This window comes from Plenodomus lingam, assembly GCF_022343315.1.
Source record: "Plenodomus lingam strain CAN1 chromosome Unknown contig_3, whole genome shotgun sequence".
Classification (NCBI taxonomy): Eukaryota; Fungi; Ascomycota; class Dothideomycetes; order Pleosporales; family Leptosphaeriaceae; genus Plenodomus; species Plenodomus lingam.
This window is the reverse complement of record NW_027093944.1, coordinates 2,093,757-2,121,056: the sequence shown is the minus strand read 5'-3', so window position 1 is coordinate 2,121,056 and position 27,300 is coordinate 2,093,757. Positions and strand designations below refer to the sequence as shown.

Below are 27,300 nucleotides of genomic sequence, written 5' to 3'. Positions count from 1 at the left end.
ACTCGCCTCGGCCTTCAAAGGAGACGCGTTTCGCACCGACAAGCAGCACAACACCCACATCGCGCAGCACACCAGCCATCGACCTCTTCCTCTTCCTTCCTCTTCCTCTTCTGCGAACCCCTCGCACAACACCACCATTCCCATCACCACGCCGCACCCATCGCTATCACTCCATCCCCACCAGTCGCATTGCCAGTGGCCTTGATTGAGTTTTGCACATCATCGGTGAGTTCTTTTCTTCTTCCCACCTCTGGCTGTCATGTCACGGTGCCGGCTGCGTGGCATTGGGTTCCTCGCCAGCCAGCCGCGCCGACGGTTCCCCCGACACGCGCCCGCATAGGCTTTGCGCACCACATCCATCGCAATCACATGAATCGCCTGGGCTAACGCAGCACAGCACATTGGTATTCGTCCCGGTAGTGGGACTTTATTTTGGCCTCGCCTCTTGCCTGTCCATCCATCCACTGCTGCCATCTATCCGTCCATCTGTGAGTCTGCCTCTCCCATCCTCCCGCTCTCTCACCGGTCCAGACTCGAGAGCAGCCAGCCCATCGAGACGCTTATCGTCTCCACTTCATGGTGCTGACTGGGCCAGGCCGCCACCACCACCACCACCACCAACCCTAAGCCTACCAATGGCTTCTTCCAACGGCACCCTCGTGGTGAGCAACGAGACCAAAAGCACCTATCTGCGCACCACCAAGGATGGCAGGCAGATTCGCTACAGTCTGCACGTCATTCAGCAGCCGGAGCGCGCTCGCGCCTGTGGCAGCGGTGCCAAGTCAAGTGCTGACCGGCGCCCTGTCGATCCTCCGCCGATTGTAGAGCTTCGCGTCTTTGAGAATGAACAGGACATCACCTTTGCCTACAATGCAAACTTCTTCCTGCATGCGAGTCTGGAGAATGCCCGCAACATGGCACAGGGCCGTGCGCCGCCTGCCACGCCCAGCTTTCCCGTTCTAACCGGCACGCCTGTGGCTGGTATGGCCTACCTGGACCGACCCACGCCTGCCGGATACTTCATCTTCCCAGACCTGTCGGTTCGCCACGAGGGAAAGTACAGGCTGAGCTTCGCGCTCTTTGAGAACCTCAGCGAGGTCAAAGACTTGGATCCAGAGGACCCGGACGTCATCTTCGACGGCAACCACTTCGTCACCCACCGCGCTGAAGTCAAATCGGCTCCCTTTACCGTCTTCTCCGCCAAGAAGTTCCCTGGACTCTCCGAGAGCACTTCTCTGAGTCGCATGGTCGCCGAGCAGGGCTGCCGTGTTCGCATCCGTCGTGACGTGAGGATGAGGCGCCGCGAGAACAAGTCATCCAAAGACTGGGGCGAGTACGACGAGGAAGGCGGAGGCTACGACCAAGCTAGACGCACTGCGACACCCGACAACTATGGCCAGCCACCCAATGTCCCGATGGATGATCGACCCCGCTCCGTTTCAAACGCTAGTAACAGCTCCTTGGTTCCTGCTCGTAGACCAAGCGTGGACGACATGGCCCAGTCCTACCCGTCTCAGAATCATTATCAGCAGATGCCGCCGCCCCAGAATACTGCTTATCATCAGATGCCCTCTTACGCATCCAACAACCACCAGTATCAGAATCAATACCCGGCTGTGCCCTCCGCCCCTGTAATGCAGCCGCCTCAGATTCCAGTTTCGTACTCTCACCAGCAGCAGCAACAGCAACAGCAGCAGCAGCAACAGCAACAGCAACAACAACATCAACAACAGCAGCACCAGCAACAGCACCCGCAACAACAGGTTCAACAGCATCAGCAGCAGTACAGCTCCTACCAGAGTCAGCAGCCAATGCAAATGAACCAGCCCTACAGTCACCAATCCTATCAGCACTCTCACTATGATCAAGCGCCTCGGCAATCCGAGTCAGTTCATGATTATAGCCATGCCCCAGATTATCGTCGCTCTTCCCTCTCCCAACCGTCACAGCAGTACCCCGGCCCCAACCAGATGATTCCGCCGTACAACGCCATGGATCAGTACAACCGGCCACAGCCTGTCCAGCCTATACAGACTTCCCCACAAGCACATTCTGCCAGCAACCTGCACAACACCAACGGCCACGCCTTGCCTAATCTGAGAACGCTGCAGCCCCCGATTGGCAGCGAGAAGCTGGAACCCGTCTCACCCTCGTACCACTCGCCGCCTAGCCTCATGTCGGCTAGCATATCGGTCAACTCGGATGGATCAAGTCAAAACTACGGAATGCCCAAATACATGCCTCCAGGCCTACCGCCCATGTCTGCCTCTACCGGGCAAAAGCGCTCGTTTTCCAGTACCTTTGACACGCAGCACGTGAATCAACGTCTGACGCAAGGCGCTCGACCTCAACCTTCCGGCCAAGGCTACAGCTATGACAGTTGCGACTCACCGGACATGGAAGAACCAATGGATCGGGCTGCTATGAGCTACCGCCGAGCTGACGGCACCCAGCGACAACGTCATGTACCCGAAGTCGCCGTCTGAAGCGATGATGCTGACTGTTTGTATAGCTAGCATCACACTATCGCGCACACGGGTTTGGGAATAGTCGGCTTGGCTCGCCTGGAGTAATCGGCCCTTGATTTTGATTGCGCTCCTTTTCGTGGATGTTTGCAATCGGACTGTCACGAATGCTGAATATGTAATGTCGACCCCGAGACGTTATTTATACCCCCATCCAAGCATGACGACGAACATCACCACCACCACCACCACCACCATCTCCTATTTGTCTTGCGTTTCTTGTCCCCGTATCCATTTTCCATGTTTGTTGCCCATCTCTACGCTCCCTTCCGAGTCACGCAAAAAAGTTTCTCGGCCTCGATTACCATGTTGATTCTTTTAGCCCATGTGCGGATCTACTCGAGGTCCGTGCAGTTGCCTCACGGCCTATTTCATTGGCAGTATTAATTTTGTTGGTTCGAATGGTGTAGTATGTATGTGAGAGTGAGAGAGAGTGTGTGTGTGAGAGAGAGAGAGAGAGAGAGTGTGTGTGTGTGTGTGTTTTGGATAACGAATGACACGGATGATTGCCAGATCAGGCCGTGGATTTCCTGCGGTTACAATGACAAGGGGAGGCATCTTGTTGCTTAGATCGTAGCGTAGGATGGCAGACAAATTTGAACGGCAATGCGGTGCTTACTCTGGTCGTCCTGGAGTTGTTTTGACGTGTATAGTGCGAGGCCGCGTGTGCTGGAGACCGGGAAGGGGTTAGATCCACGGCATTCCGCAATCCGCTAGTCCCAAATTGGCTGTCGTGGAGGCGAGGATAGCTTCGTGGCTACCCCTCCACAACCTCAAGCACGCCATCGTTGCCCAGCGCCCCTCCATCCCCCTCCCCCATGTACTGTGTGCACCGAAAAGCGCAAGTATGACAGATTTCTTTGACTCAGCAGCAGACTCGTTCAGCGCTTTCCACGAGTACAATGGCTACTGATTACGGTCTTGGGCTCAGGGCCGCGGCTTACGCTAGTTGTCCCAAGCATCCGTAGCTATGGCATTGGAGGAACCGGTGCGAAGCATTGGTAACGACCAGCAGAGAGTTTGTAGGTAGGGAGTGATCCGCACCCACGCGTGGGGGGGGAAAGAGGCACATGACGCGATTACTTTCTGGCAGAATAATACCTCAGACCTACTTCCCCCTCTTCTTTGTTACTCCTCAGCTTCTTTGCCGATACCTCCATCTTCCGAGTGCGCTGCCACACACACTGCCTGCCTCTGCCTCATCTCCAAACCATCTCCCTCTTGCCTTGCCATTGACCCGAGCAGACACCATGGCCGAGGAATTGTCCAAGAACTTTGAGACGCTGCAATTGCATGCAGGTGAGCTGGCTTCCACAAAAAGACTACCAGGCATGTGCAGCTGACAAGGATCAATTCAAAAGGCCATGTCCCGGATTCTGCTACCAACTCTCGCGCCGTCCCCATCTACGCGACCACAGTATGTCCCAATGGCTTCCACGCGCATAGACTCCAATGCCCTTCCGACTGACAATTTCAGTCCTACGTCTTCAATGACTCGGCCCACGGCGCGCGCCTCTTCGGCCTCAAAGAAGCTGGCAACATCTACACTCGTCTGGCAAACCCCACAGTCGATGTGTTCGAGAAGCGCATGGCGGCTCTAGAAGGCGGTGTCGCTGCGTTGGCCACCTCATCCGGCCAGGCTGCGCAATTCGTGGCTATTGCTACGCTCGCGCATGCTGGAGACAACATCATCTCGACGACGAACCTGTACGGAGGCACGTACAACCAATTCAAAGTTTTCCTCCCCAGGCTAGGAATAAAAACAAAGTTTGTCCATGGAGACGATGCCGAGGAGTTTAAAAAGGCAATCGATGAGAACACCAAGGCTGTCTACGTGAGTCTTTGTCGGATTTTTATTTTTATTTTCCCATGGCACAGGAGATGGCTAACAGCAAGCATAGATTGAGAGCATCGGGAACCCAAGATACAACGTTCCCGACTTTGAGAAGATTGTAGCGATTGCACATGATGCTGGTGTTCCAGTCATTGTCGACAACACATTTGGCGCCGGTGGATACTTTGTTCGGCCGATTGATCATGGCGCGGACCTTGTCGTCCACTCTGCTACAAAGTGGATCGGAGGTACTTTATTAATAACCCGCATGCATGAACCGATTGTCGAACCCGGTCGCTAACCCACCTGCAGGCCACGGCACAACTCTCGGAGGCGTAGTCATCGACAGCGGGAAATTCGACTGGGGCAAGAATGCCAAACGGTTCCCGCAAATGGTGGAGCCCTCGGACGGCTACCACGGTCTCAAGTTTTGGGAATCCTTTGGCCCCCTCACATTCGCCGTTCGCGCCCGCCTAGAAATCCAGCGCGACCTCGGCGCCGTCCTGAGCCCGTTTGGGGCCCAGCAACTCCTCATCGGCATCGAGACGCTGTCCCTGCGTGCCGAGCGCCACGCCTCCAACGCGCTGACCTTGGCCAAGTGGCTGGAGAGCAATGAAAACGTGAGCTGGGTCTCGTACCCGGGTCTCGCGAGCCATCCCTCCCACGGGCTGGCGAAGAAGTATCTGACGAGGGGGTTTGGCGGCGTCTTGTCGTTTGGGGTCAAGGGTGGCTGGAAGGCGGGAAGCCAGGTGGTGGACAACCTGAAGCTGGTTTCCAATCTGGCCAATGTGGGAGACGCAAAGACGTTGGCCATTCATCCCTGGACCACGACGCACGAGCAGTTGAGTGATGAGGAGAAGGCGACTTCGGGGGTTACAGAGGTATGTCTTGTCTACCTTGTCGCTTTTTTTTTCTGCCCCGGTGGCCAGTCACTCTCGCCTTGTCGCAGCGGTGTTGTATGCTATATTATATCACATGACAATGACAATACTAACCCAAACCCCCCTCAATCAGGACCTCATCCGCATCTCCGTCGGAATCGAGCACATTGACGACATCATCGCCGACTTCACCCAATCCTTCCAAAAATCGGCAACCAAACCCTCCTCCACCGGCGAACCAGCCAACGCACACCAATCCACCCAGCCCGAGCCAAACGCTACTCTCTCCGGCTCTACTTGAACCTCCTCCCTTGCCCTTTTTTCCCCTTTTTTTCTCCGTTTCTCGCAACTTGTAAGCTAGAAGCTAGAAGCTCTAGAAGCTCTAGAAGGGTGAATGTGTGCATATATCTAGTAAACTCATTGTACATGACCAAGGACGTACAAGTTCAAAAAATGGTTTCCTCGCGGTTTCAAGGCGGCTGTCTGTTATCTATCTGGGCGTGTACAGCCAGTGGACGTGGAGATGTGATGACGAGTTTGTTTTTACTCGGGGCTGCTGGGGGTAGGGTGTTTAGTAAGGGGATAGGGGTTGCATGGTTGATGGACTTGTCGAATTGATTGTATTGGTGTTGGTGTTGGTGTTGGTGTTGGTGTTGGTGTTGTCGTTGCCGTCGTCGTCTCGTTATAGCCACAGCACGACAATCAATCCCGCCATGTAAAATTCTACAATGGTCATCTGCAAGAGGGAAATGTTACACTCTAGTCAACATAGCGCTAGACTGATGTCATGAGCAAAAGGGATGGGGATACAACACTTTGGATATGGATGAGACCATGTGTGATGTCGATGTGGGGGTCATGTGTGGATGGAATATTTCGATTGGATTGGGATGGGATGGGATGGGAGTGTTTGTCAAAAGACAAAAAGGGGGGTGGCTTGTGAGTCTGATGCTGGTACTGTATCAATGGAGAGTGGGTGAGATGTATAGAAAAAGAATCCAATTCTTGACAACAAGCCAACGTTCACAAGCCCTATTCCACACCATCCCCCTCCGCCTTCCAAAACACCCAAGCCAGAACCGCACACGCTTTCAAACCCACCGCCGTCCACAACGCCCCCGCCAACCCAACCCCACTATGGGCATACAACCCGCCGCCACAGGCCCCAAGCAACAGCAGCGCGGGCGCCGCCATCCTGCGATTACGCTCGGCGTTGCCCAGACCCCAGCAAAAGAGGTCGGGGTCGGAGAATAAGTCGCAGTAGTTTGAGGTGAGGACGACGCTGGTGAGGCCGTTGTACTGCAGGGCGCGCGAGGTGACGGCCTGGCCGCTGGATTGAAAGGCCACGGCGGCGAGGGGGACGAGGACTTGCCAGTGGAGGGAGTTGCTGGTGGTGGAGGGGGAGGGGGGGTTGCCAAAGGTGACGATGGAGGCGGCGAGGGCGATGAGGCTGGTTTGGAAGGAGTAGGAGCTGATGAGGACCCAGCGCTTGGCGGGGGAGAAGTGGCGGTGGAAGCGGGCAAAGGTGAAGCTTCCGAGGCAGAAGAAGAGGATGGAGGTTAGCGCTTTGAGCCAGCGGATTCCTTCAGTGGGCGCGATGAGGCCGAGACCGAGGTAGACTGTGTTGCCTGGGTGGGAGGGTGAGTTTATAGGTCTTTGAGGGAGATGCTGGTTGTGTAGTTTACAATAGTGTAAAACGTACCGGTTTGCATGCTTACAAAGGAGCCCCAGATGAAGACCGCAGAGCTGTCTAGTAATCCTGTGATGATGTAACAAAACAGCAGTACCAGATCTGCCCAATTCTTGGTTACATCAGCCTGGAAATGCTTCTTCAGACTCTGTGCAGACAACACTGATTTCTGGTCTGTTCTGCTGCCAGCCGGTCGGCCAAGGAGCGGAGATGTTTCGTCCACGGTGTGCCGCGTGGCATTGTTGCTCATAATTGCAGACTTGCAAGAAAAAAAACCCCTAATGGTTTTCAGCCCCTGGAAATCGGATTCCTGTAATGCGAGCGGGTGGTAATATCGATTGGAGCAAGACTCAAGAAAACAGGCCGTGCTATCCCCGGAGGACGCGTACGAGACAGTGCAGATCGTTCAGGTACCAGTCTGCTCAAGCTTCAATCAAGCTTTTCGTGTGCGGACATGCAACGGCAATTGCAGGATACACGTGGGATTTACGTGCTGAAAACCTTCCAGATGAAGGAAACGAGTGGCGACAGGGTTGAAACAATCTGCAGTTTGCTAAGGAGTTGTGTCGGGAAAGGCTGGTTCGTGACGTTTTTGATGCGTGGAAAAATGGTGGGGGAATAGCTGGGGAGATGATGAGGGATGGTTACTAGCGTGTGGCCAAGCGATGAATGATGGATACCGGTAAAGCTTGTTGTGTCGTCATCGGAACACGGCTCGCTGTGCACAACACAGTCATAACATAACTCTCCCGGTGCCGGCGGGTGGAGACTCTTTTGCTGCTTCTCACACTCCCATACTTGGTCATTGATTGATTGATTGATTGATTGATTGATTGATTGATTGATTGATTGATCAAGATATATTCGATTCAATTGAAGGAGCCATGCATCTTCCTTTGCTCTTGGTAACGCTGAGCGTCTGTGGTGCCCTAGCTGCACCTCTGGAACCTCAGAAACCACTAGTGGTCAATATAGGACATGCTGGGCCTCACAAGGTTTCGGACCCATACAAACCCGGAGTCACGGATCCTTATGATCGGAAAGTCGATTCAGATGGTGACAATTTACAGCCGTTGCCTTATGTACGTTCCATCTACACAACCAGAACCTCCATACCCACATTTCATCATGTCTGACATGAGATCAACAATCATCTCCAAATCTCTTACTAACAACATCTCCAGCGCAACGGCGATGGTGCCAGCGTTCTCGGTCCCCGCAATCGCGGCCGTGAACGCCAGAATCCAGATCTCATCCGTCCTCCTAGCACAGATCACGGGGCAATCCCCAACATGAGATGGTCCTTTGCCGATTCCCACATCCGCATTGAAGAAGGCGGGTGGACCCGAGAGACCACTGTCCGCGAGCTCGGCACCAGCAAGGAACTCGCTGGCGTAAACATGCGTCTAGATCACGGCGTCATCCGCGAATTGCACTGGCACAAGGAAGCCGAATGGGCCTATGTACTCGAAGGCGAAGTCCGCATTACTGCACTCGACGCGGAGGGTGGAAATTTTGTCGACGATTTGAAAAAGGGGGATCTATGGTACTTCCCATCTGGCCACCCGCATTCCCTACAGGGCCTAAGTCCCAACGGCACTGAATTCCTGCTCGTCTTTGACGACGGCAACTTCTCCGAGGACTCGACCTTTCTGCTCACAGATTGGATGCGTCTGACGCCCAAGTCTGTGCTCGGAGAGAACTTTCGCGTTGCCCCAGAAGTCTTTGATGCGATTCCAGAAAAGGAAAAGTATATTTTCCAAGGCAGTGAACCGGGAAAGATTGAGCATGAGATTCCGAGCGGGAGCAAAGGGTACAGAAAGTCTAAACTACAGTTTACCCATCGCATGCTCGATCAGGAACCAGTCAACACGACTGGTGGCCAAGTCCGCATCACCGACTCGACAAATTTCCCGATATCAAAGACGGTAGCAGCCGCACATCTCAATATCCAACCCGGAGCAATCCGTGAAATGCACTGGCATCGTACGCACCCCCTTTCTTTCTTTCTTTCTTTCTTTCCTTCCTTCCTCCCTCCCTCCCTTACCCCTCTCAAACCCCCCACACTAACAACTCCCCCAGCCAACGCAGACGAATGGTCCTTCTTCATCAAAGGCCGAGCCCGCGTCACCATCTTCGCCGCCAAAGGCACAGCCCGCACCTTTGACTTCCAAGCCGGCGACGTCGGCGTCATCCCGCGCAACATGGGCCACTTCATCGAGAACCTGAGCGACGAGGAGGAGGTCGAGGTGCTCGAGATATTCCGCGCCGACAAGTTTCAGGACTTTAGCTTGTTTCAGTGGCTCGGGGAGACGCCGGCCAGGCTCGTCAAGGAACACTTGTTTGCGAACAGTCCCAAGGAGGCGGAGGCGTTTGAGAGGGCGATTCGGGATGCGGAGAGGGATCCTATCAAGGATGTTGAGAGGGATGGGGGGGAGGAGGGGATGAGGGAATTGTGAGGGGTCTGGCGTTGGGCAGCTTGGATGTATACTTCAAGGAGGGTTGTTGAAAGGAAGTTGGGAAGGTCGACTGAAACAGTGGTACTCTCATTATCATATAACCCAGAATCAACTAGCAGTCTAAATAATAAAAAAACCGTCTCGATATAACATACAAACACTTGAACATCATGAAATGTGTGCGGCGTAAAGCATGTTGGGATTAGGTAGGCACAGTATGGGGGAGAGATCCCTGTTGCCCAACCCAACTCAGCCCCAATTGTGTAAACAAGATACGCGAAATCGGACTGGCGTTGCGGGGCAACACGTGGGGTCATACATGTGTCGCATGAGAGCGGGGAGGGGAAAGAAGGGGGCATCCATGCACGCATGGCAATCTCACTTTCTGCATGAGCAAAAAGGGCCTATTGATGAACAAGAGATCTTGATAGAATAGAGTTGCATTACGAGTACTATTGGGCCTGAGGAATATCTCTTCAAAGGCCTACCTGCTCATACGCTAGAGGATACATAACGGATAAGCCTTTTTGTCACCCCCACCCCACCCAAAGCCTGTTGTTGTTATACAATGTGTCATGCTCATTTCATCCATACCCAGAAACAAGACAAAGCCGCCTGACCATGGCTTGAATATGCTGACGCGCCGAAGAACACCGTAGTAATGCATCGCTTCATGAAGGACCAAACAGCAGCCCAACCAGCCGACCCATCAGCCAGCCTAGTATCTGGTACGTCATCCAGCCAGTTAATTCAAAGATCCACTAGATCATGCCAGCCATGCCGGTGGAGGCATAAGCCATCGGTTTGATGTTGGGATGTGGCACGGCGTTGAACTGCGTGTATTTGAGCTTGTAATCAGACCCGATCTTGATAAAAGCACCCTTGTTGTGCGTGCTGTCGCAGTAGTTGGGCGCAGAGAAGACTGTGATGCAGCGTCCATCGTGCTCGACTTCATAACCCTCCATACGGACTTCGTGCGACCGAATAATGGCTTCGAGGCCGTTGTTCTCGCAGAATCGCTTAGTGACATCCGGCCCAAATTGGAGACCAACTCCACGCTTGCTGGGGCCTCGGCCAGGGCTCGTCTGTGGGTCGGTCCACAACATCTCCATCATCAAACCAGCTTGACCTGGCTGGCGTTGCTTGAAGCGATCCAGCTTCCGGACGTCGTCAAGCGTGACCTTGTCGTCCGAGAAGAGACCACCATGGAGTACAAAGTACTTCTTGCCAATCAGTGTAGCCAGGGGGAGGGCTGAAAAGGACTCGGAGAAGAGCTTGAAGACGCGGTCGGTGTATTTTGCTTTGCATTCGCCTTCGAAGCCGTACATCCTGTTCATGTCATCTGTCTCGTGATTTCCGCGGTTCAGGAAGAATGTGTTTGGATACAGCCACTTGTAGGCGTACAGCAGGAGCGCAATCTCGCAGGACCAAGAGCCACGATCAACGAAGTCGCCGTTGAAGAGGAAGGAATTCGTCTCTGAAGGCTTTCCTGCGAGCTCGAAAATATTCATTAGATCGAAGAATTGACCTGCGCGCTGTCAGTACCGCGAATTGGATGGATGTACACGTGTATTGGCTCACCATGTGTATCTCCACAGACGGTGATTTGGTGTCCTTCTGGAACGTCGTACTCGACCATGGTAGGTTCGCTCTTGACGATTTCCATGACCTTGATGATGATCTGGTAGACGTATTTTTTCGCCAGCTTCTTTCCATTCTTGAATCTCTCGATCATATCCTCAATAAACTCCAATGTCATTGTATCGTCCAGCTTCGCACCGTCATAGGAAGGATCGACTGCCATGTTCTCAAGATCAAGCCCCTCGGCCGCAGACGGCGCATCCTCAACCTCGATGGCCTTGAGGAAGGCATCTCGCTTAACGACCTTTTCGCATTCGACCATGCGCAGCTTTGCGGTTGCGTCATTGGGAGCCTTCTTGACGACGAGCTTCCAGTCGCGAAGAGCTTCGCGATGCTTGAGAATGGCGGTGTTGGCGGAGGCGCGACGATAGTAGGCCTGGTGGTGGGGCTGCTGTCAGTGGCATGCCATGACGCAATGCATTCACTGGAGGAGCCATACCTTGACATTGTTGGGATCAAGCTCGATGGCGGTGTCTGCGTCTTGGATTGCATAGCCGTACTGTTCAAGCTTGATGTATGTCTGCAAGCGGGTTAGGGACGCGGTTGTGTGCGACACCGGGGGTTAGAGGGAGGGAGGGGGAGACCAACTTGAGCCCTGTTGCAGTAGAAGGAGGGCTCTGCATTGTAAGCCTCTATGGCCTTGGTGTAGTACTCCAATGCCTTGTCCCAGGCCTGGTTCCTGAACGCATCGTTGCCCTGGTTCTTAAGCGCAGTGGCTTCCTCGGACGGAGTCCCCATGGTGGAGGGTGAAGTGAGGGATGGTCTAGGGTGTGAATGGTAGGGCTGGCGATGCGAGACACACACACACACGGGTTGTTGCAACTTGGGAGAGACGGAAGGCGCGACGGCTGGCTGCACCTGCAGAGATTGAGGGCGGAAGGGGGATCGGACGGCAGCTGCGACTGACAGATTTGTTGTTTTTCTTTCAAATGTTCTTTCCAAGCAAACAACAGTGACGTAGCAAAAGGAAGGAACGAAGGCTGTGGGAGTTTAGTTTATCTTTTGCTGGTAGCGGCGCGACTGCCCCCCCTCCCCCCCCCCCCAAACCACTCCCAGCCAGCCCGCCACCAACAGCGCCCGCCAAAAGCCATCAAGCATTTCGGTCCCCGCCAACACCCAACCGGTCACTGCCCACACACTTGCCCACTGGCCAACTGACCACGAAGACGGCGTCATCTCGCTTCGCCTCGCCTCGCCTCGCCACCCCAACCCAGCAAGCCGCCCAGCGATCCCAGCACGCCCAGCACGAACCCAAGCGTTACCGTTGCTGTACTGCTAAGCGGGCGACTGCGACCATGCCCCGAAAAGGCGTTGCGCTGGTCAAGACGCCAAACAAAAATGACAAATACAAGATCGTTGATTCAGACAGCAACAGCCTCTCTTCCGATGGCAATCTCAGCGACCTTGGTCATTCCCCAGACAAGGTGGAAGAGGTACCAAAGCGCGACTGTGCTGCCAAGCCCAAGACCCATGGCCCAGTTAAAGTGCGAGTGAAGGTTCGAGAGCCGTTGCGCCAGCCTCGCCAAGCTCCCCGAGCCTCGGGACAAAGCGAAAGCGACACGCTTGCAAATGCTCTCTCCACAACAGTAGACTTCCCCCCAAGTCACCAACGTTTCAAGGTCATATAGTAAAGCACAAGCAGCAACCTACTCACGCCCGCCCTCAAGCTACAGGCCAAAACAAAGCGTCTACCAAGGCTAGCATCGACCATCGAACACAGGAGAAAGCGCCAGAAACAGTGAGCTCCACCGCGCGCGGCAAAACACTACGCAATAACTGCACCTCGCCCATCCCAGACGACCTTCGCACCAAGAACATGGCTGCAGGCAACTCGTACATCCCCCCGAGCCAGCAGCGCCATATGCGCGCCTGCATGGTCTGCTCCATCGTCAGAACCCATCAGCAGTTTCTTCAGCAAGGCTGCCCCAACTGCGAGGACATTCTCGAGTTGATTGGCAACCCTGAGCAAATCAACGACTGCACGTCACAAGTCTTCGAAGGCCTAATCACTGTCGCGGATACAAAGAGGAGCTGGGTCGCCAGGTATCAGCGCCTAGAAGGATACGTTCCGGGCGTCTACGCCACTCAGGTCGAGGGTATCCTGCCCGAAGATGTCATCGGAGCTGTCGAGAACGCAGGCATCAACTACGTGCCGAGGGATGGAAGCGAGCAGGAGATGCTTCCCAAGGACTAGAAGTGCCTCGTGGAAATGGGTCGCTGAAGCATTGTTCGTGTTTCAGGCTGGGCTAGTATCTGCACAACCGTGACAGAATTTGTACTTTTAGCGATGGAGTTCCGGACGTAATAATAGTGACGAACATCAAGACGAATGCAAAAGATCAGTATCACATCAAACAGCTAATCTCTACTTCTCGATGTCGCATCTGTAGTGCTATGATGTTGGTACAGTACGTGTCATGGCGAAACTTCAAACCTTGTGTTTGTGAAGGGATATCATAGCTAGTTTGCTTGCCCCATGATGGTTCGTCCTGGCGGTTTTTGCTAGCAATCCACTTGGCTTTACCGGTGAAACCTGAAGCGACTGTAAGATCCTTCTTGTTTACAATGACATGTATCCTATTTCATATCCAAGACAACGTAGTCCTTTTTTACATGCATCCCCCGTGAGTTAGCCCAAGTGGGCCTGGCGCCTTGGCAGATCCGTTGGTAACGCTGACTCAACTGTACTGTGTAGACTGTAGTTGGCTATGCTATCTCTCATGCGTTTGCGATAGGATTGAACACTACAATATAAAAAATATCTCCATTAATTCATTCGTTATAGTAGGCCCTATAGCCCCTGACGCGTAATGGCCGCTCTTTACTAAGCGTGCCTTGTATCATGTGGAATGTATGTAGGTAGACTGCCCTTTGATACCTAACGTTGACTGCACACCTGACACTGCTTCATCGGGGAATCAAAGTCTGTCAATAGCAAAAAAAATCGCTCTGAGCATATGATGCTCACACCAATTTACCACTTCTATCACGCCTCGACGCAAGCAAGTCGCGTCATCTGATTCAACCACTGCCCTCTTCTTGGATTCATTCATCGACAAACCAAAATGACTGTATTCGACGAGCTAGCTGAGACAGACGGAGACAACGAGTTCAGAACTTGGGTATCGAAGCTCATTGACGCAAAGCACGATATTGCTACCTTTGTAACTCAGCGCTTACAGAGTAATATACCTGGGGAGTTTGACGGCTATCTAAAAGGGTCTTTTAACCTTAGCCTTGTTATCAAATTAGGCGATGACCGCAAAGCTGTGATCCGTTTCCCCAAACCAGGGCATACCGCTACCACTCTTCGAGAAGAGAAGGTTAGAAACGAAGTCTTGTTCTTGGATTACCTGCGCGAAAAGACCAAAATACCTGTTCCACTGGTTCTGGACTGGGGGGTGACGGATGAGAGCCCTTGCCAGCTTGGCCCTTTTCTCATCATGAACTATGTTCACGGGACTACACTATCCACTCTTTTGAAGGAACCTACCGAAACCGATCAAGACGAGGTTATACTCGCAACCGACATAGACGAAACGAAACTGCAATATGTCTACGAACAAGTGGCCGACTACATGCTACAATTATCTCAATTGGACCTAGATGCCATCGGAGCTATAAGTAGAAACGCCTCAAATGATTGGACAGTCAGTGGAAGGCCATTGACATACAACATGAATGAACTGGCAACCGTGGTCTCAAACTACCCGAGACACGACTTCCCTACCGCGCCTTTCGCTTCAGCACGAGCTTTCCTGCACCATTTGGCCGATGAGCATCTCGTTCATCTGAAGACCCAACGAAACCTTGCCGATACGCGGGAGGACGCTCGGAAACGCTTCATTGCTCGCCACCGCTTCAAGCAACTCATCGAAAAGTACCTCCTCGCTCCTACTGACGCCGGCCCATTCAAGCCTTACTGCGACGATTTTCGGCCCACAAATATGCTCGCAGACCCAGAAACCTATACCATCACAGCGGACCTAAACTTTGAATTCTCAAACGCGCTGCCCGCGCAATTCGCTTACGATCCACCATGGTGGCTTCTTCTCCTCGGGCCGGATATGTGGCTGGAACACCACTCAAAGGAAGAATTCGATGCACGATTCGTGCCGCGCATGCACCAATTCATCCAAGCGATGGAGACGGTTGAAACTAAACAGATTTTAGAGAAAGATGAAAGTCCTCAAACTAGTCTGTCAGCTCGCATGCGCGAGTCTTGGGAGTCCAAACAGTTCTGGTTTGATTATGGGATCAGAAAGAGTTTCGACGTCGATGCCGTGTATTGGGCTGCTCTTCATGAACCGGGGCAGGAGAAGCTTGATGAGGACTTGGAGGATGAGATGGAGGCATTTGTGAATATGAAGATGGAGCAATTGGAAGCGTATGAGGCCGAGTGCAGGACTCGGTTTTCCAAATAAATGAAGACTACCAAGCAGTTCTCAAACTTTGGTACAGGACTAGATCAACACAGTTTCCACTGCAAAATTCACAAAGTCTGAGTAGAAAGCCAACTCTCGCGTCATAAAACTCAAACCCTGCTTCCCCATCTCCAAGAACCCATCATATCCTCACCCCCCTTTACTCTCCAACCAAACCACACTCCTCGGGCTCCCCAAGCTCATGTCCGAGATGCCCACTGTACTGCTTCTCAAATCCGGTACCACCATGACCGAATCCCCATAACTAAGATAATCCGTCTCGCAAGTCAATGCCTGCTCTTCCACTTTTGCTGTTGGTGCTGTTGCTTCCTTTGCACCAGATTTACCTTCCTCCCTTGGTTTGATCTTTGCGCGTATCTCCACGTTGGGTAAAAGTATGCAGCCAGGCTTGAGTGGGATCAGCATGATGGGCCATTCGAGCCTCTCATCCTCGCTAGCCGTGAAATGGGCACGGCGTTGGCCTGCTATAAGCCAATTCTCGGGGTTGGCATCAATGGTGTAAATGAAGTCGATCGGATCGGATGCAGAGCATAGATGGGCGGCAGAGATGAGACTTGACGGTGACCCCCAGCGTCTAGTATGCGAGATGCGTAGTGTTGTCATGATCGGTTGGCCAATTGTAGCTATTGAAGGGATCTGGGAGGCCATAGCAGCGGATGAGAAGTCGAGGGCCACGGTATGGAGGATGTGGGTTTGCGGCACCGATACTGTGATGATGATATGGCGAGGAGGGTAGGGCGATGGGGGTGCAGTTGCTGGCGACGCGTGATCTACATCTGATTTCTGAGGAATCAGAATTGTCTTGTGTTCCTTAGCAGCGTTAGTAGGATATTGGATTAGTTTGAAAGATGAAGACTCTTACTTCATGCCACTTCTGTAACCAGGCCTTCGTGTCATCTCGTATGACAGGAGGTAGGCTATCTAGACAATCGCCCCAACCCATGTGTTCGAAAGCGCCAAGATCGAGCTTTTCCAGTAAAGCAATTCTCTCGTACTGATGTGGTAAAATGTGATGTTGTACCCGGTCAGCGAAAGTATGAGTCAAAAGACGCGCCATTCGGTGTACTGGGCTTTTAGCAGCTGCATCTGCGAAGAGCTTTCGTACGCGATCAAGGACAACCTCATCCAGGCATCGATATTCTACAGATAGCGCCAAGCTACCAGAAGGCGGGTTACGACTTTCTTGCTTCTCGGAGGACTCAATAGATTTCTTTGTGATCTTGTACGTGACTGCTACTGGTTGTTTAGGAAAGACGTGCAGCAGTTCCTTGGATCTTCTTGGTGCATGAACTCTAAACTCGTCCGAACCTTCAAGCTCAACGTTTAGAAGTTCTAGCGGTATGTGGTTCGCCGTTTTAATATTGAATTTTGAAAAAAGAGAGTTACCCTTGAAGTGGTCATGTACGTTGACGTCCAAAGGTAGCTCGACCGGAATGATAGACAGTGCGACAAACTGGAACTGGCCTTTTTGGGTGGTATAATCAAGCTCGAGTTTGATAGCAAGATCCTGCAGAATCGACTCCATGTCATAGGGTATCTTCAAAGTCGCCATCGTATTAGCTGCCATATTACCAATCACAATCGTGCCAGGTGCCTTGTTGTCTTCGACCGTGATATCTCCAGCTTCGACGGTTGCATTCGCTGTCCTCAAACGCAACCCAGCAGACGCCGACTTTAGTCGGATCTCTGCACGCGTAATCTCATTCCAGCCGCTCGAAATCTCAATCTCGACATGACGTGGTTTGTCAATGTGGATGAAGTGCGAGAGGTAGATCCTTGCGTTGAAGGCTTCCGCGCGGGGAAAGCATAGTATCCGCGCCTTTTTGGCCGCCTTGAGCGAATGGGCGGAGATTGAAGTAGTGATGCCGAGAGGTGTTGTTGCCTCGGTCTTTGTCAGAGGCTCCTGTACGAAAACGATTCGCTTGGCCTCGAGGATGATTTTATCAACCATGTACGGACCAATCGTATTAATCTATGGGTCAGTCAGAAAATGATATGCGCCAGAAGAAATGGTAAACTTACGTTACAGCCTAACCACATGCGATTCAGCCCCTTCTTCAACTGTGTCGCTTCTGTATTCTCAAGCCATAGTTCCTTGCCTGGCGCTTGGGCGGTGTTAATAAGCCTAACTTTTGCGGCACGAATTTCAATTTCGTCTTCTAAAAGATGTCTGAATTGGAGACGCAATTGGAATCCGTCCTTGTCTTCGTAATGGCGCACGTGTGGCTCTACGGAGATATCGCTGAAGTACTTGGGCATCTTCACCGTAACATCATAAGGCAGCTGTTGCGAGTAGTTCACTAGCTCCTGGAAAGCTCCAGTTGTGTCTACTTTGTCATCATTTAACCAGTCATGAGGGAATTTCGATGCGTCCGTTGATTCAACGCGCTTTGAAGAGGGTCGGAACGCCATTCGACTTGCAGCAGACTTTGCGAGTAAGTCGAGCAACGTTCGAACATACTCGTCTTTGCGATTGAGCTTCTTAAGGCAACGAGCATGCATCTTGAGCATAGTAGTCTCCACAGTATTCCACCTGCTTTCTGCAAAGAGGGAGCTTTGTGAAGCCATACGCCCAAAGTAGGCAGAAGCTGCAGCGAAATCGCCCATCTCACTGAGTCTGATTAATTTTGAAAACATAGCTGATCAAGATCGACTTACAATCGTAGTGCGGCTAAATCACCTAGCACACTTTCAGCCGATTTACTCTGTCCTGCCGCCATGTAATGCTTTACGATGATATCACTCAAATTCTACAATAAATCAGCATTCATCCAGGGCATGAGTACTTGTTAGCCTTACCTCGTAGAGCTGGCGAAATTGCTCAATGGACGACACTGCCCTGACCAATGGTCCAGCGACGATGCCGAGTACTGGATCAGAATGGCCCTCTTTCGTAGTATTTGGAGTAACCTTGTCTTCCTTTTCTGCGTCTTCATCCAGGTTAACGTCACTCATTTCCTCTGTGATACTTAGTGATGGGAGGATAGCTGCCCAGCCAATGTCCCAACCCAGAGTTCTTCCAACGTGTTCAAGCAGACGACGCTGTATAGCGAGTAGCTGAGCTCTAAGACCGGCAAGCTCTTGTAGGCCATTCTTGTTTGAGACTTTCGCGCCTGCCTGGCTTGAAGCTAGTGGATCCCGATACTGTCCGTTCTCGAAGATCACCTGACCACTTGCCGTGGGCTGCGCATATGGCATATCCGCAGAGCCGGAACGACCAGTGCTCAGGGATGAAGAACGGGATGGATGTACCATTGACTTTTGTTCAATGGCACTCATCTTCTGTTCCTTACTTCGGCCGCTAAATGATAGACTCTTCCCTGGAGACCCGGTCAAGAGGTTCTTGGAAGACTTGGTAAAGGGAAGTGAATTCGTAGAAGTCTCACGTAGTACTTGATCTAGCGCGGCGAATGTCCATGAACGGACAATGTTGTCGATGATGTGATCTGGAAAGACTGTCTCATTGGCTTTTGCGCTATTTGAAAGTATCAGTACCTTCTACATTATGAAAAAGCTGTGAATGCTACTTACCCAGTAATCAGGTCCTCTCGCAGAAGTCTACCGGCAAATGTGACAAAGTTGAGTGCACGAGAGCAGAGATCAGCCAAGGAGAAGAGGTCCTCGGACTCATTAGTCGGCCCACCAGATTTCATACCGACGGAGCTGTCGTCGCTTGCGCGCTGCATTGGATTAGCATTTGGGCGGGGCTGCAATTTGGCCGCAAGATCCGAGCGTGCCGAGATGGAGTTTCCCAATCTCAAGAGCAGAGACATCTGTCGTGCAAACAAATATATCCGGAAGTCAAGGACAGATATGTTGTTGGCGAGAATCAACCCACGATAGTCCTTTTTCTGAGCATCGATGGGCCTGTCATCGTGAATCTGCACTTGTGGATTCAATCCATCCTCCCCAGTCTGACCTTTGTGCTTAATAAGATCGTTTGCTTTCTGATAAAGTTCTTCTGTGTAGCTTAGTAGAGTTCCTCCCTGTGCCTCTCCGCTAGCTTGGTCACGAATGATGGTGTCCAACCCAATTGATAGCTCATCGTACCCAAGCAAAGCGTCTTCGACCAAACCAACGCTTTCGAACCCCCTTGCAAGCCCTTCTTTCAGGATGAAGAATGTATTGAAGTTCCAGCCAGGGAATGACCGCTGTGCTTCGTTCTTCCGAATGTTTTCCTCGTACTGACCGACCCGTAAATCGAATGATAATAGGATCAGAACTTTGAGTCTAGTGATGACATCTGACCAAGCCCGCTCTTGCTCTTGTGGGCTCTCCACAACGGCTGAAGAGCTCACAGGTGCTGGGCTTGGCAACATGTGTGGAGGAACTCGATCTTTTGGCACTCGAATCTGAGCAATGCGATCCGGTGCCGATTTCGATGGAATATTGAAGTCGGCCCTCAACTTTTCCAGCAAAGTTGTTGTACCACGAGTCCACTTCATGCCACTCTTCTCCTTCTCGCCTGAAGTGCTCGTAGTAGACCATCGAGGCTGGCTGGCTGCCGGGGTATCAGGCACCACAACATGAAGAATCATCCACTCAAAGGCATCATGGTTTTCCTGCGTACTAGATGTGCTACTCTGAGAAGGTGGGGTGTGGTCCTTTACCCATTCTCGTATCTGCTTTCGCGCAGTTGACTTGTACGTATCCGAATCATCACATCTTAGGAGGTAGACCTTAAGATATGGAGTTTGACGCAATCCAGGTATCTGATGTCTTCGTTCTTTTTCTTTGGTAGCCGGGCGGAATATCTCGTCGGTGGTCCTAGTTGGGGTGGCTGAAGTACCAGGTCTAGAAGTTTGTCCCGGTGTTGATGAGCTCGTAATTTGTGCAGATTCTTTACTGGGTACAAGATCGATATGCAGCGAGTCAATGGACCGTAAAGGCCTCGTTGGGGCTTTCCAATGCAGGTTCCGAAGCGGTAGTCGAGCCGCCAAGTCTGCTTGAATCAACGGAAATACTCCAGATGGGTCATGGTATTCAACTGCAATACGTGAGAATGCATGCTAATGTGGGAATGCCATAGTAAGGGCCTATACCCGTGACCTTGGAGCTTGATAGCCCATCCATCACCGTAGGTTCGGTGTGATTGCGCCTAGACCCATCTTCTGTGGCACCCAGGGCTGGCGCACCATTTCCAGCCGCACTCATCAAACACACACGGGGGGTATGAGTAGCAAAGTAAATTACGGTACGAGTGACGCTTGTTCAACCTTACGGCTGCTGTTACCGCAGTGAGATGAACGTTGTGCTTCCAAGGTTGGGAAGCTCGACCGACCTGCCGTCCTACCAAGCTAAACTCGCTCTAGCCTCTCCACGCTGCCCCACTCTGCACGTGAAGCCGCCTTCACCCAACCTCCAACGTCACATGGGATCAGCCACCTCGGTTCGTCGCCACCAGTCAAGATATGACCTTTGCGCTATTCTTTCCGTACGTCCAATCGTGCGAAATCCTATGAGCAGCGTACATCGCTTCTTTGATCAACCTTGCGATATGCCTTGCGGGCCGCTGTCGCATTCCTCGTATTGAATGGCTTATAATTATCTAAACCAGCTTCTGGCAACGATCGATTCTGCTAATCTAATTATCTCCATGGTCCTTCTATATGCACTCATGTTGCTTTTCTACCAATCTGAAAGGACTGTTTGGATCGTATTACGTTCAAGAAGGGGCCTTATATTGTGTCGACTGGGAGCCATATAGATGGTTATCTCCTCATGCATCTCCTTAATTGAACAATGGAATTATAGAACTCGCAATTTTTTAAAATATTCTCTCTGCTGAATCCAACTCCATCATGAATGAATATGGCTATGGGTGACTACTCCCCTGGAAGTGTCTGGTACTATGCTCCAAACAAGGCTGCACCTATAGTCTTCATCATACTCTTCTTTGTTTCAGGGGTCATACACGCATATCAAACAATGTAAAGGCATTTTCTTTCCTGCAGCCCCTCTACAACTACATCAAGTCACCATATCTATTCCACCCTTCCTAATAACACCTCCAGCATCCACAAATCCTACCGCACAACCCTCCTCCTCCCCTGGGCCGCCCTCCTCATGCTCACCGGCTTCACCCTCCGCCTAGCCGGTTCCTACACCCCAACCTCCCTCGCCTACCTAATCGCCTCAACCGTCCTCATCATGTCTGGCCCCCCCGTCTACGCACTTATCAATTACCTCATACTCTCCCGAATCCTGTACTATATCCCCTACCTCGCCCCTCTTCACCCAGGTCGCATCGCTACCACTTTCATCGGCCTAGACGGGGTATGCGAAGTCCTCATCGGCAACGGGGCATGGAGGATGGCAAATAGCAGCTTGACAGACGATGAACGTGATGTAGGCAAACAAATGGTAATGGCGAGCTTATGTTTGCAAAGCCTATTATTTGGCGCTTTCGGATTTCTGACAGCCATGTTTCATGTGCGCGCCGATATCGCGGGCGTTTTGTCGAAAGACCTGCGTGCGGTGCTGTGGGTGCTGTATATCAGTGCGGGGATTATAACAATTCGTTGTATCTACCGGCTCGTGGAGTACATTCTTGGTTGGCAGTCCCCGATCTACACGAATGAAGTGTATTTCTGGATCTTTGAGGCGAGTATCATGTTTGTCAATACAGCATTGCTGAACCTTTATCACCGGGGGAAGCGACTTCCAAAGTCTAATGATGTATTCTTGGCGCGTGATGGTGTCACGGAGCGCAAGGGACCTGGATGGAAGGATGATAGGCCGTGGATTATTACAATTTTTGATCCATTTGATCTTTGGGATTTGTTCAGAGGCAGGGACAAAGAAACGCAGTTCTGGGATATGACGGATGAAGAGTTAGAACGAGTGAGGTTGGAGAAGGAGGCAGAGAAACGAAGTTGGTGGCAGGGACTACTTGATCCTTTTCATCTCTGGGGAAACAAGGGTTATATCCAAAAGTGGAGGCGTGGGTGAGTAGCGGACTTCGAAGAGGGATATCAGGGGCATGTTAGAATGGGTTAATGGTGAAGCAATAGATCTGGAATGAGACGAAGGCTTGCGAAGAATGACACCTATACATCAAAACCGAAGCAAGCACATATCCATCACGCTCCCTCAGGACAAACGCTGTAGGAACTGCGAGACATAAATTGGCATTGGCCCTAGATTCCTTGGACCCCAGAGTACTGATACACTCAAATCTATAAGCATGGCCGATTTCGACACCGGAGCTCTCATAATCACCTACGCGATGATTGGTATGGCTCTCACGATTGGCCTTACCTACTTCATCCTCCACCTTCCAGACTTAGCAAGGTGCTGTTTCACACTCCTAAAATTGTGCTGTCCTTGCATTCCATGGCGACAACAGCGGCAACCCAGACAAGAACGGAATTTACAACAGGCGACAGGAACGCCACAACCAGCACATGAACAACGTCTGTCGACTGCAGTGACGCTAGTTGATGGTGTTGTACCGGGCCAACCTGTACCGACGGGAGATATCGAGATGGTTGATATGAGCGAGGCTGAGAGACGTGGCAATGAGGACGATAGTGATTTATCGACTCCTGCACGGCACTCCCCCCAAACAGCAGACAGAGGACGACAATAAGTACTTTCAGCTCGGAAGTTGTTTGGAAAGCGGATGATCCAGACCATAAATGGGATCGTGATTGTATGTCTAGAAAACCGCAACAGCCCAGGACGGAAACTGGAAGATATCTCGAGAGGTACTTTGAATGCTTTTAATTCAATGGTTCCTGGGCAAGGTACGGATTCATGTGTTAGTAAATCGGTTGTCAACTCCTAACGCCGTGCTAAAGTGATACGTAGATGCGAGAGTGCATACACTAATTCGATTGCGATTACATGGCAAAGAGCTGGGGTTGCATGTTGATTTTGCAGAGACGTGCTATGCAGCCTGAAAGCTGGAGCAGTGTTTGGACTCCTTCGAGGATGCGCATGTGTGTAAAGCCGATTTCCTGTTGTTCTCGTCAGCCCCTTTAACTACTTTCATAGCGCTGTCTGAATATACCTTGATAAACTCTAGTTTAGCATGCTCGCTCAACGTATCGATCGTCTTTGTAACCTTGAACATGGTGCTGATGATATCGTGACATGAATATCCCAGATCCCACAACTCTTTCAGGGCAGTCAGCGCATCATCGATTCTCTGCTCGTGACAGCTTTTGATCATAGCCTGTACTTTGATCGGATGCGGGCTATCCACTACTCTGAATACATTGTCGCCATTCACGAACCCGAAGCCTGCGTGTGTCGATTGCAGGTTGTTGATGGCTTGTCGCATATCGCCTTCTGCAGAGAATACCAGTGCTGCAATACCATCGTCAGAATATTGAACGTCTTCTGCCTCACATATCTGCATCACCCTTCTGACAACTTGCGCGTCCGTCAGACGAGCGTAACGCAAGATGGCGCATCTCGATTGTAGCGGCTCGATAATCTTGTTTGACTGGTTGCACGCAAATGCAAATCTCGTTGTTGAGCTGTAGATCTCCATCGTCCTCCTTAGAGCTTGTTGTGCACCACTCGTCATACTGTCCGCCTCATCGAGGATGACCAGCTTTTGTCTTCCGGGCGGAAGCGTGACCTTTTTTTGGGCAAACCCTTTTATCCTATTTCTGACCACATCGATACCTCGCTCGTCGGAGGCGTTGAGTTCGAGGACTGCCTCTTTGTAGGCATCGCCGAGGAGTTGGCGCGCAAGACAGAGGATCGAGGTTGTCTTTCCAATACCAGGCATGCCTGAGATGATCATGTGAGGCATGTTGCCGTCTTTGGCGATGATCTTGAGGCGCTCAATGGTTTCGGTGTTGCCGACGACATCGTCGAGGTAGACAGGGCGGTATTTCTCTACCCTGTATGCGAGGTTAGAAAGTAGCTTGGAGACTTTGCATCTGGTACTTTGAGAAAGGCTCACCACGGTAATTCGTAATTGGCGCCTCCAGCTGCGTTGGGATTCGGCCGTACGCCATTGCCGGCTGCTGCTTTTGAAGATTCTGCCTTGGCCATGGTGTGTGTGGTGCTGGGATGCTGGGGGTGCTGAGCAGTGAGGTGCCAGGTGCTGACGGACTTGAGTTGGAGGGGCCGATCTGACGCGAGACGCGATTGGGACTTGGACGCGCTTTCACGGGTCATCTCAATGCAGACTAGCTCTCACGTGCTCCTCCTCCAACACCACCAACCCGACGTACTCTAGCCATGGCCCCGTTAGTACCCAATGATACGATCAGTGGCATGAGACTGAGAAGCGCGATTAGTACGACTCCTATGCATGTCAGCTGGATTGTAGCACGAGCATATGGTGGGTACAGACGACAAATCCAACATCGAGACACTACCGTAGGTACAGGTACTCATGTCAATCCCAGGTCAACTGAGGTCCTTCGCATGGTCGGTTGGCCTGCCGCCTCCATACCTACTCACAATGCAATGCCATGCTTAGCAGTTTAGTGACATGAGCAAGGTCAGCGTCGGAGTCATCCTATCGTAGTACTGGACTTTGACCATGTGCTCAGTACTGGCTCCAACAGCAGGACCCAGGACCGCAGCGGATGGGCGTCGAACCGCTGTGGGTGCACCGCCACGGCCAGACGCAGGCCCACGGTTCCAGGACGAGCCGACAGGATTCCCTCGTTGGTCCACTCTGCACTCTGCAGAGAACGGGCGCGGAGAGTGTGGCGCCCGATTGCTGGAAATTACGTGGACCATGGGTCGCTAGAGTAGATTCATGGAAGCGCAGGCTGCGTAACGGCAACAGACTGCCCAGGTGCGTCGTCATCACCACGGCTAAGCTGCTCGCTAGCAACCGTCCTCAAGGCCCGGCGTCGTCGCTCTCTGGTTGCGTGAAATAGGTATGTAGCAGGGTCATGGGATTCGTCGCCATTCACTTGCTGCTGTTTCCTTTCGTGCTTATTTCCCGTGTGCCCAAGTACCTTTTGGCCCCAGCACTTGTGCCTCAGAGCTGCCCTCTCGAAACCGGGCGCAGCCTTTCCCTGACTCTTGCTGCGTCAGCCCTGCCAGAACAAGCTGCTGCTGGGATTCCTCATCGTCTCCTGTGTCTGCCATAAGCTGTCCTACCATCGCCACTTTTTCCTTGCGAGGGCTCCCTTCTCCATTCCACCATTCCACCATGAAATACTCGGCCTATCTTGCAGCGCAATTGGTGTCGTCGGCCGTCGCGTTAACCCTGGCGCCGCGGTCAGAGGTATGTAAGCACGATTTCGGCTGTACCCTAAACCGGAATGCATCCTCCCGCTCGGGATAATATTGCCCATGCCCTATGCGGCGATACTTCGTCCAGACTCCAGAATGCCATAGCTGACCAGGCTTCCTCGCAGAACCCCAAAGTCGTCCGTGTCGAGACACAGCGCCGCAGCATCGTGAATCCTGTCGCACACGATCAACTGAGGAGACGGGCAAAGACCGTCCAGCAAACACTCGACAATCTAGAAACACTCTACTATGCGAACGCGAGTCTAGGCACCCCGGCCCAGAACTTCCGCTTCCACATCGACACGGGCAGCAGTGATCTCTGGGTCAACTCGGCGACATCGCAACTATGTCAGTCCGGCGGGAACCAGTGCGGCGAGTCGGGCACTTATCGCGCAAACGACTCGTCAACGTACGAATACGTTAACAGCGTCTTCAACATCTCCTACATGGACGGCTCGGGCGCAGCAGGCGACTACGCGAAAGATGCCTTTCGCTTCGGCGGCATCACAATCGAAGATCTCCAGTTCGGTATCGGCTACACGTCAAGCTCGACCGAAGGCGTCCTCGGAATCGGATACACTGCAAATGAAGTAGCAGTCGGTCGTGCAGGCCTCGACCCTTACCCAAACCTACCCCAGAAACTAGTTGACGACAACACGATCAACAGCAACGCCTACTCGCTCTGGCTCAACGACCTCGATGCCTCCACCGGCTCCATCCTCTTCGGCGGCGTCGACAGCGACAAGTATGTGGGCGACCTCGCGACCCTACCCATCATTCCAGAAGAAGGCGAATACGCCGAGTTCATCATCGCGCTCACAGGCATGGGTCGAAACGGGCAAAACGGGTCCATCTTCGCAAACGACAATGTGCCCGTCCTGCTCGACTCGGGCTCCTCACTCATGTACCTGCCCAACAACGTAGTCCGCTCGCTCTACCAGACCTTTGACGCGCAATTCGACGCCCAGCAAGGCGCCGCCTTTGTATCCTGCGACCTAGCCAACCAGCAAGGCTCCCTCGACTTCGTCTTCAGCGGCATCACCATCTCGGTGCCCATCAACGAACTCGTCATCGTAGCCTCTGTATCCAGGGGACAAGAAATCTGCATCCTCGGCATCGGACCCGCAGGCAACTCCGTCTCCGTCCTCGGCGACACCTTTTTGCGCAGCGCATACGTCGTCTACGATCTCGCCAACAACGAAATCAGCATCGCGCCCACAAACTTCAACTCCACCACCCAGAACATTCAGGAAATCCAAAAGGGCGCAGACGGCGTGCCAGGCGCTAGCGTCGTCCAGGGCGCTGTCAGTACAGCTGCTGTCGCCACCGGCGGTCCCCGCATCAATGGCCCTAATATCACGGGTGGTGGGACGCGAACGAGCACGGCAGCCGCCATGCCCGGCGCAACGACGAACCCGTGGGTTGGTGGTGCGGCGGCGCTCATGGGCGCCGGCGTGGTCATGGGCTTCAATGGCTTCTGACATGAGGCCTATTTTACTTTTCCTACCTGTCCGACTGTACATTAGTGAACCGGGGAATGGGAAGGGAACCCCCGGATGGACGGCGTAATAGCAAGTCATCTGGCACATGGCGCATGAGCATCGACAATG

At 52.4% G+C, this 27,300-nt stretch overlaps 13 protein-coding genes across 13 annotated transcripts; 9 read left to right on the top strand and 4 right to left on the bottom strand.

Moving 5' to 3' along the window:
- Positions 1 to 635: 635 nt before the first annotated feature.
- VEL1 (velum formation- protein) lies at positions 636 to 2,486 on the top strand (the record flags this gene model as incomplete). Its single annotated transcript, XM_003840414.2, has 1 exon — positions 636 to 2,486. One exon carries the CDS (start codon positions 636 to 638, stop codon positions 2,484 to 2,486), a length of 1,851 nt encoding a protein of 616 aa, XP_003840462.1.
- An 831-nt stretch (positions 2,487 to 3,317) lies between these two features.
- IAQ61_008071 (uncharacterized protein) lies at positions 3,318 to 5,541 on the top strand (the record flags this gene model as incomplete). The annotated part of the gene is made up of 6 exons (XM_003840415.2): positions 3,318 to 3,824; positions 3,887 to 3,942; positions 4,003 to 4,359; positions 4,427 to 4,607; positions 4,672 to 5,240; positions 5,374 to 5,541. The coding sequence occupies exons 1-6, from the start codon at positions 3,596 to 3,598 to the stop codon at positions 5,539 to 5,541; spliced, it is 1,560 nt and encodes a 519-aa protein (XP_003840463.2). The 5' UTR covers positions 3,318 to 3,595.
- Positions 5,542 to 6,272: 731 nt separating this feature from the next.
- IAQ61_008070 (uncharacterized protein) lies at positions 6,273 to 7,516 on the bottom strand (the record flags this gene model as incomplete). Its single annotated transcript, XM_003840416.2, has 2 exons — positions 6,943 to 7,516; positions 6,273 to 6,868 (listed from the first exon to the last, which is right to left on the bottom strand). The coding sequence occupies exons 1-2, from the start codon at positions 7,178 to 7,180 to the stop codon at positions 6,273 to 6,275; spliced, it is 834 nt and encodes a 277-aa protein (XP_003840464.1). The 5' UTR covers positions 7,181 to 7,516.
- A 298-nt stretch (positions 7,517 to 7,814) lies between these two features.
- On the top strand, positions 7,815 to 9,389 carry IAQ61_008069 (uncharacterized protein; the record flags this gene model as incomplete). The annotated part of the gene is made up of 3 exons (XM_066097833.1): positions 7,815 to 8,012; positions 8,115 to 8,916; positions 9,013 to 9,389. The coding sequence occupies 3 exons, from the start codon at positions 7,815 to 7,817 to the stop codon at positions 9,387 to 9,389; spliced, it is 1,377 nt and encodes a 458-aa protein (XP_065952330.1).
- A 422-nt stretch (positions 9,390 to 9,811) lies between these two features.
- Positions 9,812 to 12,021, bottom strand: IAQ61_008068 (uncharacterized protein). The gene is made up of 4 exons (XM_066097832.1): positions 11,619 to 12,021; positions 11,470 to 11,550; positions 10,971 to 11,406; positions 9,812 to 10,917 (listed from the first exon to the last, which is right to left on the bottom strand). The coding sequence occupies exons 1-4, from the start codon at positions 11,766 to 11,768 to the stop codon at positions 10,151 to 10,153; spliced, it is 1,434 nt and encodes a 477-aa protein (XP_065952329.1). The 5' UTR covers positions 11,769 to 12,021; the 3' UTR covers positions 9,812 to 10,150.
- Positions 12,022 to 12,196: 175 nt separating this feature from the next.
- IAQ61_008067 (uncharacterized protein) lies at positions 12,197 to 13,224 on the top strand (the record flags this gene model as incomplete). The annotated part of the gene is made up of 2 exons (XM_003840419.2): positions 12,197 to 12,616; positions 12,673 to 13,224. Coding segments are annotated over 2 exons (972 nt in total), but the record flags the coding sequence as incomplete, so codon positions are not given.
- An 871-nt stretch (positions 13,225 to 14,095) lies between these two features.
- On the top strand, positions 14,096 to 15,454 carry IAQ61_008066 (uncharacterized protein; the record flags this gene model as incomplete). Its single annotated transcript, XM_003840420.2, has 1 exon — positions 14,096 to 15,454. One exon carries the CDS (start codon positions 14,096 to 14,098, stop codon positions 15,452 to 15,454), a length of 1,359 nt encoding a protein of 452 aa, XP_003840468.2.
- Positions 15,455 to 15,604: 150 nt separating this feature from the next.
- IAQ61_008065 (uncharacterized protein) lies at positions 15,605 to 20,629 on the bottom strand (the record flags this gene model as incomplete). The annotated part of the gene is made up of 7 exons (XM_003840421.2): positions 15,605 to 16,285; positions 16,338 to 17,447; positions 17,498 to 18,086; positions 18,134 to 18,225; positions 18,275 to 18,950; positions 19,007 to 20,462; positions 20,518 to 20,629. The coding sequence occupies 7 exons, from the start codon at positions 20,627 to 20,629 to the stop codon at positions 15,605 to 15,607; spliced, it is 4,716 nt and encodes a 1,571-aa protein (XP_003840469.2).
- Positions 20,630 to 22,087: 1,458 nt separating this feature from the next.
- IAQ61_008064 (uncharacterized protein) lies at positions 22,088 to 22,426 on the top strand (the record flags this gene model as incomplete). The annotated part of the gene is made up of 1 exon (XM_066097831.1): positions 22,088 to 22,426. One exon carries the CDS (start codon positions 22,088 to 22,090, stop codon positions 22,424 to 22,426), a length of 339 nt encoding a protein of 112 aa, XP_065952328.1.
- A 235-nt stretch (positions 22,427 to 22,661) lies between these two features.
- IAQ61_008063 (uncharacterized protein) lies at positions 22,662 to 23,066 on the top strand (the record flags this gene model as incomplete). The annotated part of the gene is made up of 1 exon (XM_003840422.2): positions 22,662 to 23,066. One exon carries the CDS (start codon positions 22,662 to 22,664, stop codon positions 23,064 to 23,066), a length of 405 nt encoding a protein of 134 aa, XP_003840470.2.
- A 253-nt stretch (positions 23,067 to 23,319) lies between these two features.
- Positions 23,320 to 24,613, bottom strand: RFC4 (replication factor C subunit 4; the record flags this gene model as incomplete). Its single annotated transcript, XM_003840423.2, has 3 exons — positions 23,320 to 23,436; positions 23,490 to 24,333; positions 24,396 to 24,613. 3 exons carry the CDS (start codon positions 24,611 to 24,613, stop codon positions 23,320 to 23,322), a joined length of 1,179 nt encoding a protein of 392 aa, XP_003840471.2.
- A 63-nt stretch (positions 24,614 to 24,676) lies between these two features.
- IAQ61_008061 (uncharacterized protein) lies at positions 24,677 to 25,329 on the top strand (the record flags this gene model as incomplete). Its single annotated transcript, XM_003840424.2, has 4 exons — positions 24,677 to 24,779; positions 24,847 to 24,868; positions 24,929 to 24,941; positions 24,994 to 25,329. The coding sequence occupies 4 exons, from the start codon at positions 24,677 to 24,679 to the stop codon at positions 25,327 to 25,329; spliced, it is 474 nt and encodes a 157-aa protein (XP_003840472.2).
- A 278-nt stretch (positions 25,330 to 25,607) lies between these two features.
- Positions 25,608 to 27,171, top strand: IAQ61_008060 (uncharacterized protein; the record flags this gene model as incomplete). The annotated part of the gene is made up of 2 exons (XM_066097830.1): positions 25,608 to 25,682; positions 25,816 to 27,171. The coding sequence occupies 2 exons, from the start codon at positions 25,608 to 25,610 to the stop codon at positions 27,169 to 27,171; spliced, it is 1,431 nt and encodes a 476-aa protein (XP_065952327.1).
- Between the last annotated feature and the right edge of the window lie 129 nt (positions 27,172 to 27,300).